This window comes from Gallinula chloropus (assembly GCF_964237585.1).
Source record: "Gallinula chloropus genome assembly, chromosome: 1".
Taxonomy (NCBI): domain Eukaryota; kingdom Metazoa; phylum Chordata; class Aves; order Gruiformes; family Rallidae; genus Gallinula; species Gallinula chloropus.
The window spans coordinates 75340330-75356010 of NC_140085.1; the positions used below are offsets into that span (position 1 = coordinate 75340330).

Consider the following 15681-nt stretch of genomic DNA (forward strand, 5'->3'; position numbering starts at 1 on the left):
CAGAGAAATGAACTGCACTGATTTATGACTATATTTTTTTGTCTTCTTATCTTGTTCAATATTAAGTAAAGAAAAACAGCATTAGCACAACTCATCTAACATTCTGTTTTGCATAGGAAGCTTCTTGCTACATTTTTAAAAGAATATATTACTCATCTCTAGCAAAGCAACAACTCTCATACTGTAAAACCTGGTGAAATATATTACAAAGGCTTCAGCATCTACCTTCATCAGTTGACCTGAATATGTTACTGTCACTGGAAACCCTGCTGAAGAAAAAACTCCTGAAGCTGAGAAGTCCTTGCAAAGAAAACCTAACATCACGGAGTTAATACTCTTCTGAAATGGTACTGAAAGGAGTTATTAAATGGTGCTTAACTCGATTTTTTCTGGATTACATACACTGCTAGACTTGTGTTCCAAGTGATACTATCAGCACTTCTTTTTTGAAAATTGGTTATTTGCTGTGGCATAGCCCAACATAACTACGTATTTGTCCTTGCTCTTCATGTTTAGATACCTGTCAGTATTATTGTAATTCATTCTGAGGAAATGTAGGTACTAAGAGGAGATGTAATAATAATTTGTATCTTACCAGGATTTCTTTTAAGCATGTGTTCTGCTTCTATAGCGGTTATCTGTGAGACTGTGGTGAACACATGGGCACAATGTACAGATGCCCGTTCCATGCAGTAACGATGGTAAATCTGTCTCTCTCCTGCTTCCTTGTCAATGTCAAACTGTTAAACAACAAATAAAAAAAGACACCTGTGTGATACGCTCATCAGACTTATTAGCACAAAGAAGGTCTCACATGTCAAGCTTGATTTCACCAGGGAATAAGAATCATGTGATTATGCTGCTGGTTTGTCTTCCTGGGTTTTGAACCATTTTATCAACTTCAAAGAGTGTAAAGAAGAAAAGAAGACTCAGATCCTGCATGTTTGTAAAAAAAGTGACAGTAGAGGGAGACTTAGATTAATGATCCCCCGTTTCATAGTTCAGCCCCAGCCAGCAACTAAGCAACATACAGCCACTTGCTCACCCCCCTACCCCAACAGGATGGAGGAGACAATTGGAAAAGTGAGAAAACTCATGGGTTGAGAGAAAAACAGTTTAACAGGATGAACAACAACAAAAAAGGAAGATAGTAATAATTATATATACACACATATAAAAGAAGCAATAATCAACACAATTTCTCACCACCTGAAGTCAGTGCTGCATAAGACCCCCCTACTGCCCCCTTGCCAGACCCCCAGCTACCATACCTCCCAGTTAAAAACAGAACATGATGTTGTATGCTATGGAATATTCCTTTGGCCAGTTTGCATCAGCTGTCCTGGCTTGGGTGCTGAGAAGCCCTTGAGTGCCTGGCAGCAACTAAAACATCAGTGTGCCATCAACATTATTCTTATCCTAAATCCAAAACACAGCACTACACCAGCTATCAGAAAGAAAATTAATGCTATTTCTGCTGAAACCATAACAACATGAAAGATAAAGATGTATGCTAGTTGGCCTGATGGCTACCAATATGTCATGTTGCATCTTTCTTGCGCTTGCTAGAAAACTTGTGAAGTTGCTGGTAACTGAAGGTATAGGAAAGAGAAGGAAAAAAAGCAAAGGGGATGAAGAGAGAACCTGTGGACTAGGTAAAAAGGTGGGAATTGTGAGTAGGCAAGAGAGATAAAGCTGTGGTGCAGACGTAGGATTTAGGAACTAAGCCACAAATCCTGAGGGAACAAAGAGAAAATGAGATACTTGAGGATACTCTGGGATGTTCTTTCTCCAACTCCACCACTATTATTTGCTTCTCCTTTTGCTTCAGTTTGAACTCTACTAAATTTATCTAGCAGTTCAGCTTACATCTGTCTCTGTAAGACCACCAAATATTTCAAAGTATTTCTAAACCATATTTAAACCTTACACCTACCCCTTTTTACTGTGTTTACATTAATGCTGATGGAAAGAAAATGCACAACACCTATTGACCCCATGCTTAAAAGTTCAAATGTTCACTAATGATATCCATTACAAAATCCCTACGATGTAGTCTAAAAAAGACTAATGCTAATGGGGTGTCAATGATTACAATTGAATCACAATGTTCTTAGTCCTACATGATGCCTCACTTCTGTTAACAGAAGTGCTGATCTCCTACGGACAAGAGAATGGGCACCAAATAGACTGAGAGTGACAATAAGTCTCAATGAGCTCCGTCATGATCACTATTTAATGCTAGGTGCACAGTTGGATTTTGATTGCATTTGAGTCTAACTTCATTGACTGTAATAGATGTAACCATTATTGTAGACTGGGCAGACAGCACTTTTCTACAGTTAGGACTATCTGACCTTTGTCATCACTCACTGGTTTTAGTACTTTAGAACTTGGTCAGAAGTATTAACACTTTGACTTTTCATGCTGAGTACATGCTTAAGGTTGATATGGAACATATTTTAAGAAATTTCCGCAAATATAAGCCATTTCAGGGAACAACATTTAAGATTTTTTTTTAAATATTGCTACTTAAATAGGTATAGTATAGATATCTTACAACTGTTTTGCTATGAAGCTTGACTGCTTTTATCCACTGAGCGCTCTTACTTTGCATGATGCCATAAAGCTGGTGGGAAAGTGGCTTCTATTGCATTAGTTGAAATACCACCTAATGTGACTAAAAAAGGAAAAATCTCAGCTGAAAAGTTCTAGAAAATCTTTTTTACAGAACATGTATCTCATTTGTCACAGAAGTTCAATGGTAGAAAAAGCACAGGACAGCAGGGTAGAGGAAGACAAAAAACAAAAAGATGGCAAAAATAAATTTGACTCCTGAGCACACCACAGAACTCTGTCATGAGGCTTTGTTTACCTAAACCAGGCCTTTCACATGCAGTTCTTAACTGTGTGTCCCTCCTTTTCTGGAAGACTACCTTAATAGCTTAGAGTATGACATGGTGAAGTGTTGAGCATTCACATCTACATCTGAAATCCTCCAGACACATGCTCCAAAGTTATAAAATATTTAGTACTGCTAACTCCAGCAAATGCTTCCCTAAACAAATGTGGATGATGTAGCTGCCCCCCATCATAAGGGTGTGGTAAAATAATTGATTATTGTTTCTGGAACATTCAGATACTACTGATGAATGGTGCAAAACAGCACTCAAGAAAATCAGAGATATGTTCTTCAGAGTAGAAATTGCATTGTAAGGTAGGAAGCTGCATAATGAACAATAACAAAACCAAAAATCATTATGATTGTTCAACCAGTCTGTGAACCAAAGAAGCAAAATGGGACAGTTCTTTGGCACGCTGGGGAAACACAGAAATTGGATGGGGTACCAATTCACCTTCAAAACCACACAAGTTTTTCTCAAATACATTTGAATTGTACTTCAAATAATTTTTAATTTGCTAGTAAACAAATAGCTGGCCAAACTTTAAAAGGTTTTTTCATTCTCTTTTCTCATCAAGAATGATACCAAACTGTAATTTAAAATGAAATCTGGGACATGTTCACTAACTATAGATAAACACTCCCTCCAGCACTACTGAGGCAAAGGTTCATAAAAAGATTGTTCAAAGCACTACAGATTATTTCTTGCTACCTTGTATTTCTTTGATTGCATGAAACCATTTAACACATACTGATCTTTATTTCTTCATCGCTATTCATTTTTTCAGCTTCTGAAATGAGAAAGGTTTCATTTTGCACATGCTTGTATGGCTTCCAGCACACTTTCTCAAAGGTACGCAATTCCATGTCTATTAGAAAGTATAAACTGTGGTCACAGAGTTCTAACATTTCATTTGCTCTCCCTCTCCAGCAGTTTCCTCCTCCAAGTGATAAGGCAAGATCTTGACCTTTGCCCTTGCTTACAGTGCGGAGTAAGAAACGTCACTGCACACCTCTGAGCAGGCTAGACAAGTGACTTGAGAAAATAAGCCTCAGACAAGCAGGTTAAATGGAACTTAATTGATGAGACAGTGCAGAAGACAATTTTCCATGCAGTTCTGCACAGAGAGCTGAGCTTGCTGTGGCAGAATTACCTACAGAATTAGAGGCAACACAGAGCACGGCACTGTATTGAACCAATCTGCCCAAATGAAGCCAAACACCAGGGCAGCTAAACTTGCTTTTCACCACAAAATCAATGTTTCTGCTCTGCTGTCTGAATGCTTGCCCGCCCTAGATCAGGCTCTTGTGCACTATGTCCCATAGTGTTCACATTCAGAGAGGGCAAAGCAAAGTATCTGTAAAGTGCGTCATGCTTACTCTTGTTTGTTTGCTGTTATCAGCAAATGGGAACACTAGCAAAGCCACAATGAAAGCTGCATGAAAAGAAAACCAGAGCTAAGCCAGATTAACTCTTTATAGAATCATCTAGGTTGGAAAATACCCTTAAGATCATCAAGTCCAATCATTTCTTCCCTCAGTGTCTTTTAAAGACTGACAACTTGAATATCCACTTCCCTGCAAATATTCCACTGCTCCCAGTGAGGATCCCCTCCTACTCTGGCTGTTAGAAATCAATCAGATTTTTAGAATTTATATGATGGCAAAGGTTAGAAGGGAAAATGCCTCCTATATATGGCCACTCTACTTTTGGAACAAATCAAGAACACGTTCCACAGGAATAACGGTTTGGAGGAAAACTTGCATTTGCTGCAATGCAATTCTGAGGAAAATTTTGAGCTTGTTTCTATGCTTAGCATGGATCCATGTGATGAGCATAACATTTTATTCACATCTGAAAATTTAGCATGTTAAGGGGCACAGTAGGTAATCACTGAACCTTCCAGCATGACATTCTTCTTAAGACAGCTAAGACAATATTTGAATGCAAATATACAAGAATATCAAGCAGTTATGGGATGCTGGTGTTATGTTTCTCTTGGAAACAGTGAACAGTCACTGTAGTAACAAATCTAAATCAGACATTCTTACTTCCAAATTATAAACTGCAAAGTATTTACAAAAGCTCAAAAACTATTTGCAAGTGGAAATGGAGGAAAGACTATACTAGGTATAGAAATACTTTCCTGAAAGAAAAATTGAAAAGAAAAAAAGAAAAGAAAAACACAATGAAAGCCAACAGAATTTAAACCATGATAAATTCAAACTAGAATTACAATATGCAGCTTCGATAATGAACAACTTTGTGACACCTTTGCATAAATAACACAGATTCCTGTCACTACTTGAACTTCACCTCAAGACTAGGCAATGTTTTTGTAATCTCAAATAAAAGACATAGTTTTGATGCATGAAATCGTAGCTGAGGATTTTAGTCAGAGAATGAATTTATCTTCTTCTGGTCTTTAAAATCTGCAGCTCATTAAAATTTACTGAGGTGATTTTGGCCTGAAGTCCAAATTCCTTATTTACCAAAAAGTAGAATGGAAAGATCTTCACTTCTAGCAAATCTTGCTGGCTGCCACTGACTGAGTTAGGTAAGAATAACAACTCTTTTAAAAATCCGGTTTACATCAAATTTAAATTTCAGTGATTTGTACCTTTTGTAAATAGAACTTTCATTCTGGTATAGCTCTGCCCTGCCAAAAAAGAACAAAATTTATACTTCCTGGCTTAAGTCAGATTTCCATTAGCTGCTCTACTAACAAAGCGGATCAGATTTGCATAACAGTGAGCTCAGTGATGGTCCTGACAGCGCTGTACTAAGTGGAATGAGAGCCTGTGATCCCACATTGTCAGCACAAAAGCTCTGGACCATTCATTTCCATTGGGGTTTTTAGTATTTTTCCTTTTAGACCTCATGGGATAAAATTCTCCACCACTTTGCAATACCTTCAGCCACATTTGTATGAGATGAATATAAAAGTGTTGCTAGGTCTAAATATTAGTGTTACACCTTGACAGGGCAACCTTATATAAGGACTGAAGAGTGAGAATCATTTTTTTTCTTCTCCTTAGAGCACTTTTTCCATTATAATTCAAGATGCTTTTCAGTAGGAAGCATCAGAGGCTGAAGCCTGCAAACTTCTCCATTATGCCAGGCCAGTGGTACACAAAACCTTTTCAGATGTTCTCCTCTCAGATGAAATTCCAGGATAGATCATTTGCCAAAAAGACTCTGTTCCTGATAGAGGTGTCCATTCGAATATGAACTAGGCTGGACCATCAGTGTTTCTTGGTCAATTTATGACAGGTATAGGTCTATTTAAAGCCCTACAGTGATGAAATTAGACAAAAAAAAAAAAAAAACAAAACCCAAAACCCCAAATCAAACCCAAATCCACAACCAACAAAAAAATCCCCCAAACCTAAATAAGTCAGTCTCCTAAAACGATGGGGAAAACAATACCAGCTTAACATTCCTGATCTTCAGCTGAGAAATCCACTCCTCCTGAATACTCAATGCTGCTTGCTTTTTTTTTTCCCACAAAACTTCCTACCTTCTGGACTAGTTATTTTGGTTCAGTTTATCATAGCAATAAACATAACCTGACTTTCATGAATATAAAAGCTACACTGGACATGGGGACAGTGAGAAAAAAAAGGCATTGCTGGTTGGACTATTTAGATATGCAAGATTTCTTAAGCACAGTTAAACCTATGATACTATCTCTATCAGAAATTAGGCTCATAACATACCCTGCTTGTTATCGAAATTAGAAAGTGTTGACTTTGGAAGAGTTCGAGCCAGTAACCTGTATGTGAGGTCAGCAGTCCCTGACCCAGCCGTTTACCCAAGGTTCTCCAGATGCTTAAAAGTAAATAAAAACATCACACACTACCAGCTATTATGCAAGTCACCTTCTGTTTTGTTCTTTTTGGTTTTCCTCCCTTCCTTCCTCTGGAATCAGAGTGATTTAAACATGAATCTAGGAACTGAAATGTACATGGAATAGTTATATGGTTATTGCCTTGGGGGTCCTCAGCTCAGACATAGCCCATCTCATTGTTACATACTGCTGAGAACACAACAATCTTACTTCTGGTGTTCACTACGCTCCTGTGCGCACTGTTCAGGATTTAACACCCAGATTTCCACTGCAGCAGACAGCTAATTCTTTCCCAATCCATATGAACTGAGTTAAGACTGTAAGAATATAGGAATTGTATGAATCTCATACAGTAATACTGTGTAAGATCCAGAATCCTATTTCTGAGGCAAAGAGTAGGTGGCTCAGGAGTCTGACAACATGACAACATCCATAGTGCATCCTCCTATCTTCCAGCAACCTACAGCTCTAATCAACTAGGCTGGCTAGCTTGTCAGTCTCACAGGAAATGTCCTCTTACAGCTCACAGGCCAACATATGACTTCAGCTCATGAAGCAAAGAGTTTTGGTAGCCTACAGTTCAGGCCTCTGTGTGAGGTTCTTTGCAGAGGGAGTCTGTAAAGAACCATGTATCACAGTACAGTAACCCTACATTAATTCATTCTTAACTTTTCCCCAAAGGTAAAGTTGAAGGTCAGGTTTTCACAGATCCAGTGTTTGCAAGGGCTATCAGAAGACCATAAAACCCTTCCAGTTTTATCACCTGACAGGGGCTGGTGATTTGAGCTCTTTGTTTATAGAAGCACTAGAGAAAATGCCAGCCACCCTGCATTGCACAGCCCTTTGCCTGGTCACCAACACTGACATTCACTTGGGTGAATGAAGCCTTCTCCAGTCTAAAGGTGCTGACCTCACAAACAGCCTTCAGAGAATGGAGTTGCACCTTCAGTATTTGTGCACATACTGAGCTTTGCCAGGAAAGTGAATTAAAGTGGAAAGAAAATCTCAGGAATCCTTTATCATTTTAAAAGAGATTTTTCAACTCATCTTGTATCTTCTGGTCCAGCTTATCTACAGGGGTGGTTTAACACTGATGTAGAAGAGTGCTGCACTGTGTAGGCACGTGCATATATTCACATGTGTATCCAGGCAGAGCAGGCAGGTCTGATGGACAGTGGAGGACAGAGTATGTTACAGTATCAAGGCAAACAGAAAATATCATGGTGAAGGACAATACACTGGTTACACACACTGTGATAGGAGAGAGAAAAAAGACTGTGAAGTTGCCAGGTAGCTATCTTTTATCACTCATCAAACAATCATGCCACAGTTTTGCTTGTGGATCCTGCTGTTAAATCCTTCCACATTGCAGAAAAGCACTTGGTCTCAAAAGGCTGAGTAGAGCTCTCTCTGGCAGGCGTTCTAAGCTGGCTTTTTGTGGACTTTGTTGGGGACTAGAAAAGGAAACATGAGGTTTCCTCTTTTCTCTGTAGGAGCTGTGCATGCCTGGTTATCTCTAGGCACAGTCAAACCATACCCATTCCTATTGCACTGCAAGCATTCTTCCTATGATATCTGGCACAGCACATACTACAGTTGCATCTTTTCCACCCATCTCAGCTACTGTGCTTAAAACTGGTGGAAACTGTGTCCTAACCATGAAATGATGATTAGAAATGAGAGCTTAGAGTCAATTACTATTATGCTTTAAAGGAAGAAAATTACAGAGTAGCACAGACACAGGAAAACCAGCTATACTACTTAGGGGTGGGAGTGGATGATACACCCTAAAAACATATTATCTCATCCAAAGATTAAACATTAGGAAGCCCTGAAGAATTTTCTTCACTGGAAAAATTGCTTGTTGTACATACATTTTGTTCAAAACAGAAATTTCTGCATTTATCATGTAGCTGACAGTTATCAATGGAATTTGTGAGGCCTTGCAGAAGGATGGATAGTTCCTTATCATGTAATTGGCTATGTCATGTGTGAACAGTAAAAGTTACATTAATACTGTGACTGGATGATAAACATATCAAAAGCTGTAAGTCTGGTCGGATGCAAGATCATCACTTTTTCTCCTGAAACTTGGGTTTGGCGGCACAACTGGGTTATTTTGCTGCCTCATCAATGCACCTAACAAATATATCTAATTTAGGAGACTGGTTTCACCAGGTGACAGGTGGCAACAGATCTTTGAGGTGGTAGTCTAAGGATGTTTGCCTTAAATCAATAGTGAAGAGGCCAGTGTAAATCCACTGATGATAGAGAGTACCTAGAAGTAATCGCCTGTTAGTTACTTCATACTGGGCACAGAGAATTCAGCCTACACACTAACATGTTGCAGCCTTTATGCATATGAATGAGTGGAGACAGTCTTTTAATCTTTGTGTGTTGGGCAGATTCAGTAGTTGCCTTTGCTGGGAAAGGAAAAAAGAAAAAGAGGAGTAAGGTGGATGACTTTCCTTGGTACAAGGGCATTGCAATCTGTTCTGTGCTTCTGAATAAGGCCAGTAGCACACTACTGCTTGGGCCTCATCTTTAGTGAACCTTGACATACTATGGAGCAAATATCCAAATGAAAATTGCCAACCAAGTAATTTTCTTCACTGCATGGGCAGTGAATAAGGCAATTGTTTTAGCCTTTTAACTACCTCTACCATGAAAAGCTGAAATGCAAGTCTCTTGAACTAAGTTTGTCTGTAACCATATTAGAAATACTAGATCGTGTAATGTACCTCTGCTGAAGGCAGTGCTACTGGTGGAAAGAGAACAGTGAAAACCAAAACCACCAGATAGTGTACAAAAATTCCAAGAAACAGATGTGGGTTTTTTGAACTCAGAAAATACTTCCTATATTTGCCAGTTACACATTAAACGTAACCTTAAATGCTTGAAAGTAGGACTTCATGACTTGCAAGAATTAAGAAGTTGGCTGAGAAAACAAAACATAAAATATTTGATGTCATTGCAGAGTAATTCAAGCAAGGTGAGGGCTACTGGCTATTTCTTTTTACTTCCTTGCATTAAGAAAGGGTGCTGTGAAGCTGCACCTGAAGTGTCAGATGAGTACAATAACCAGTTTTACATTCACTGAGGAAAACTAGTAACTCCTAACCTGTAGTACCCATTGCTTGAGTTGATTGTTTCTCCTGAACACAAAGGGGAAGATTCTCAAGGATACTTGACTGGCAGTGATGTCTGGGCCTGTAACTCTCCCCTTCCTTTTGAAAATGTCCAAAGCCATTGACAAGAAGGTTAAGAATCTCTGCTGGCAATCCTGTAATGCTGCACTACTACTCTGTCTTATCAGGAGGCACTGACTTAGGAGGCTGAATGAGTTTTGGTAGATTGCGGCACAAGTCTGGTAAATCAAAGCTCACTGAAGGTACTGCAAGTATTCTAGACTCTACTGAGAGCTTTAGAACCTGTATGATGACACAGAGACAAAACACACTCCACTCTTACAAATATAATTTCCCATTCTCTGGAACTGACAACTTACCCCTCAGCTACAGGTCAATCATAAGTCATCACACAATCACTGAGAAAATACAATATGTGGTGTACACAGTAAACAGTAAAGGACCCAGGAGCTGATTAGATGAAAAAAGGAAGGAAGGAGAAAAATACCTCTTACCTGGTCAAGATTGTTGTAAAAATCAATACTGGCTGCACACAGGTATCTCCCAAGCAGAGTCGCATGGGTAGTAAAAATTGTGGCAACAGGAAGTTTCTGAGATCGAGACAGTATTAAGCCCACTCCTGCCTGCCACTCATGGAAGTGGGCAACTATGTTGGGCTTGTCATCAAACTGACAGGAAAGCTGAAAATAATGGGAAAGAACATACATGAAACATATTACCCTGCTCACCATTCCATCAGAAACCTTTTTTTCACATCATCTTACGTGTTCTTGCTTTCTTTCACACAATCAAGCAGTACACAGTTCTAAGTGGTCACATGTCTTGATTCCCGTCAACCCTAATCCTTGGACCCAAGAAGTACATGAACCTCACTAATACTTCAGAACAATATTCTTTATAGCATTGGGGACCTCTGGCAAGCACACTCTTAACTGCTGCTGAAATTCTTGTTTGGATATGAAAATCACAAGCATCTATGACAGACAGACAATTCTGCAGCTTTCACAAGGAAGCTTTGTGAAATGTTTGCAGGTAGCCTATGGCAGAGTGACATGCAAAGTCACAGTGCTGTCACTAATTCTTTCTGTTTGCCTCTATTCCCTGTGCAAGGTAGTATCTAATAGTGGAGATATGGCTTGGATAAGGACACTGTTGAATGTGACATCTAATAGGAGAGGAGAGGGGACTTGGAGACCCTGCCTGAAAGAGCTTCCAGTGACAAGTAAGGGAGTTGAGAAAAGACAGAGGAGGGTGTGACAGTAAAGACACATCAGATTTCACAGAGGGATATCCCCTCTTCCCCCTGGAAAAAATAGGTAAATGATCACTTAAGGTTTACATTTTAAATACAAATCTGGACTACATCAGGTATCAACTTCCTTAAAATCATAATTTTCAAACTGGAGAATAGGAACCACATCCCAAAGCTTTTAGGCCTCCTGACAGGGATGAGATTTGAAAATCTCTAGGTTTAAAAACTGTACTTCTTTAAAAAAAACCATACCTCTCTTAAAAACCAGGCTGTTAATGATCCGAAAATCACAGCATCATTAGCTTCTCGGTCATGAAAAGGGATTCCTATGTTGCTGGCATCCCAAAATTCACCTTTCCACTTGTCCAGATTCCAGGCTGCTGATCCTATGTCAAACAGCAAGACATATGGGCTACCCTCTATCAGCCATCTTCCAAAAAAGACCTACGGGAAAGATACAGGGATATAACCAGGAAATGTTAAAGTGGATGTAAAAGCAGTTAGCATATCTGTTTTCATCCATCAAATCTTAAATATTTTACATAAGGAATACATGATCATAGTCCTACATACCCAGGATGTGTAATTTTCCTTCTAAAATACATGGGAGTAGTACTGGACCAAAGACAGAAGTAAAAGAAAACTAGAATCTTTAGGAACATTTTGTTTGTAAGACTTTCAATTTAGATTTTCATTGCAATGTTGTTTATTTTTTTAATGAAAAAAACTTAGGAAGAATACACATGTTTGAATAAAGAGGTCTTACATTCACATTAAAGTATCTACGCCATTTTTGTTCTTATTTCAAAATTATTATTTTTGTTCAGTCATATTTGTCACCAATCTTTTACCATTTATGCTAGATTGCTGGCAATAGATTTTGTAGGACAGGTGCTCGGGACTGGTATCTACCATGATGTTTCCTCATTCTACCCAAGCAGCACAGTTGATGCCCTTTAGCAGAGTGGAAGGATCAATCAGAAAGTGTGTTAAAACCTAAAACCACACCAGCCTAAAATATACAGCTTTCCTGATTTCTTTGCATCACTATAGTTATGTATCTCTAAGAGCAGTTGGAACTCCACTGATACAACCTATCTGCCCAACCAGAGGAGTGTTCTGAACTCTCATAATGCAACACAACACAGCTGGGTCCACACTACAGATGGTACCAGTGCATGCAGCCAAATTATTTCACATTAATTCTACCAACCAAATAGCTCTAGCAGCAGACATATCAACTGAGAAAGAGGTACTATAGGGAGGTTAGTGCAGTTTATACCCCATTCTTAAGAAACATTTATGCCACTGTTCAATCTTTTTTCATTCACCAGTTCCTGGGACCTCTGGGGTTGAACCCAGCCCAATGCTCGAACAGGCTAAATAGAGGTCAAGCCTTGAAAGCAATGAGATTAAAGCTCTTAGACCTGTTTGCACAAAAATGCCAGGTTGTAACAGCAGCAGGTGTGTGCAGGAGGGTCAGCTCCTTATGTACTCATTTCAGGTTTCTTATTCAGGAAAATGAGGTTAAAGAGCAGGGAGTTTGTGTGTATCCAGCCGTCATCTAAATTTGGAGCCAGGCTGTGGCAAGGAACACACCTGACCTGAGAATTTTGGAAGCGTTCCTAGGTCCCCTGGTCTAAAGGGATCCATTGTGAAGCATAAGCAAAATCCAGACATAAATGTTAATAGGATAAGACAGCTCCTGGAAACTAGAGCGTCATTATTAGAGATCAAAGCTATACTTGACGTACCTGGGACAGATTTGCTGCTATATATGAATACTCCAGCAGCACAATGCACATGTTAGGCTGGCAGAGTCGGCTGATTAAACTGAATGTGTTGCTGAAACAGCATGAAATATATATATAGCATTGCAATTAATCTGCCCCACAAGCCTCTAGCTGTTTTCCCAACAAAGAAAGGAATGTTACACAGCCTCCAGAGATATCTCTTTGTAAGCAACAGAAGCAACATAGTAAACTTGATCAGTCACTTATGAAAAATTTATTAGAAATAAGAAATTACATTTAGATCAGACCTTTTAGTATGAGCCTCTGCCTGAAGTATCACACAGCTAGTGCTCCCAACAGACAATTTCCCAAGCAGTGGCACACATATGTCCAACAGTATGTTTCCACATAATACACAATAAAGCATTAGATTCTAAGAACTGCAGAACTGCTGGTGGCAGTCTAAGAAGTTTAAGCATTTCTACATTTAAGTCCTTCCATTCTGCTGCCTCTGGATGATTTTCACATTGGCCTGGCACACATAAGCAGATAATTTTTCCTTCTGCCAACTAGCATCTCTGAGGGACTCAATGCTCTAAAGAGCGCGAAGGTGAGTTCTAGATTTCTGATGAACAGGGACTCTGAAGAAAGTACAGATTTAGCATGTGTAATCTTCCACCCATTTTCAGGTAAACAATTGTCCTCAAAACTGCAGTTGCTTGCAACTCAGTAGCTTGCCCATCAACACAGTAGACTCCATTCCTTTCAGCAGATCACGTTTACAGGAAGAGGTTTATTCCCAACTTATGGTTTGAGAAACCATGTCACAGGTTTGACTGAGATCACACAGCAAACACTGCGTAGGAAACACAGATGAATTCACTCCTTGTGCTGTGGTTAAACCCCTCTTGCTAGGGAACAGACAGCTAGTCACAGTGATCTGAGGAAGCAGATTCTCTGTCAGTTGGGTGTTTATTTAAGTCCACCCCTGGTTTGTCTCTTTCTGCCTTTCAATTCAATATAATGCTACATAAGAAATTGTGAGCTAGTTGAACGTTTTCCTCTTTCCAGCACAAGAATGCCAAATGTAACATAAGCATTCAGTCAAAGTAAGGTCATATCTACTAAAATCTCACGGTATTTAGAGACTGAATAGGTAATTAATCCAATTAAGTAGACTTGCAGATAAATGACTGTTAAAACCTGTAATTGGATAAACTGGTTCTTCCTCAAAAATAACCTTTAATGAATTGTCTCTGCTGTTCTAACAGTGGATTCTGAGCCTTTCCCATTGTGACATTGACCAGGACTGCTGTGTCAAGTGGAAAGGCAAGAGCATTAACCAAAACTGTAATCTCCTCAGGGTCAGCTTTGTTGCCCTGGGAAGCAGTAGCACATCTGATTTACCTGACACCCTTGGCTTTTCATGGTGTCCATTGCCTTCTTAACTGCAGGGTTTGGAGGCTCACATGCTTCCACCTGAGTCTTCACATTGTGCTCAAAGTAAGGACCAACCAGAAAATAGTTTTCACCCCATTCATCTGCTGTAATTTTGGCTTTTGTCTGGATCACAGTGTAAATGCCTCCCACTGCAAAAGAAGATCAAAAAGAACAAAAAAGTAGAAAGGGGCACAGGCCACAAAGCTCCAACCCACCCATGGATCAGATGCACCTCTAGTTAAATCTCTTCACATATTCAGATTTTAAGTGAAACCCAAAGTTTATTAAATAAATAGAAATTCAGTCTCATAAATGGAACCAGATCTTCACTGTTCAATTCAGGAGTATGGACCAGCAGCAGACTGCATAACTCTGAAACGATGATTTAATGCTTTGCTTACTCCTGGGAGAGCACCTATGGTTTCCCTGAATTTCTCCTTTAATCTCAAATGGATGCTTTCTCTTCTTAAGTACTATTTTTATCTGGACTATAATTTTAAAAATTTCTTCTAGGTGTTCAAAGTCACACTATAAACATTCAACCAGTATATTCTTCTCACCTTATCCCCAGACTTTTAGATCTTGAAATCTTTACATTCAGATTGTGGGATTCAAATCCATGCTTCCAACTCTCCCATACCTAATCTTGATTCTGGATTGGATCCCAAATACAGCCTTCTGCTGCTTATAATTTTCAAATATATTTTTTTATGATGTGGATGTACACACGGTGAGAACTGAGGCAACACTTCCAGCTTGTTTTACACAAATCACTGATGGATTTCATCGAGAGCTGACTATAGAAATCGATTTAAACTAATATCCTCAGTGTAAAAGGTGTCATGTTCCACCATCATTCTAAAGAGTTGTTAAAGTTGAAGTGAAGGTAGCCTATGCTGCCAATATAAATGTCTGCAGCACTTTCCACCAAAATATCGTCCATTTCAAAATTAAACACAATATTAAAATGTGACAATATCTTCTGACAAGTCAGTACAAATCTATCTAGTCTTGCACATGATATGCAAGGATTACTGAGCTGCTCTTCCTCACAGTTTTCCATAGCCAGCCCTGTAATTAATACATGGGCAGGCCAGTCTTGCAAAGCCCCACTTGCCACAGGGATCGCTGGGTCAGGCAGTGGGCGTTCCACCACCACAAATCTGGAAGAACAGCAGCACATGAACGGCAGTGAAGGCAAGGGAAGAGAGAAAAATCAGAGTCTAGCTAGCTGCTGTACATCAGAGACAAGTTTAGCACAGCTCCAGTGATTTTTAAAGCATGGTGAGATAAATAAAGCTTAACAGGTACAACCAAACAACAAAGGAAACAATAGGAAGGGAATTAGTGTTCC

At 39.3% G+C, this 15681-nt stretch overlaps 1 protein-coding gene across 1 annotated transcript in view; it reads right to left on the reverse strand.

Moving 5' to 3' along the window:
• The window catches only part of GYS2 (glycogen synthase 2), a gene marked incomplete at its 5' end in the record, with an annotated part of 42203 nt that overhangs the window by 19795 nt on the left and 6727 nt on the right, over window positions 1-15681 (reverse strand). The window contains 4 exons of the mRNA XM_084279551.1: window positions 596-740; window positions 10397-10582; window positions 11407-11598; window positions 14295-14476. Of these exons, the coding sequence (XP_084135677.1) occupies window positions 596-740; window positions 10397-10582; window positions 11407-11598; window positions 14295-14476 (705 nt within the window). The remainder of the gene's footprint in view (window positions 1-595; window positions 741-10396; window positions 10583-11406; window positions 11599-14294; window positions 14477-15681) is intronic.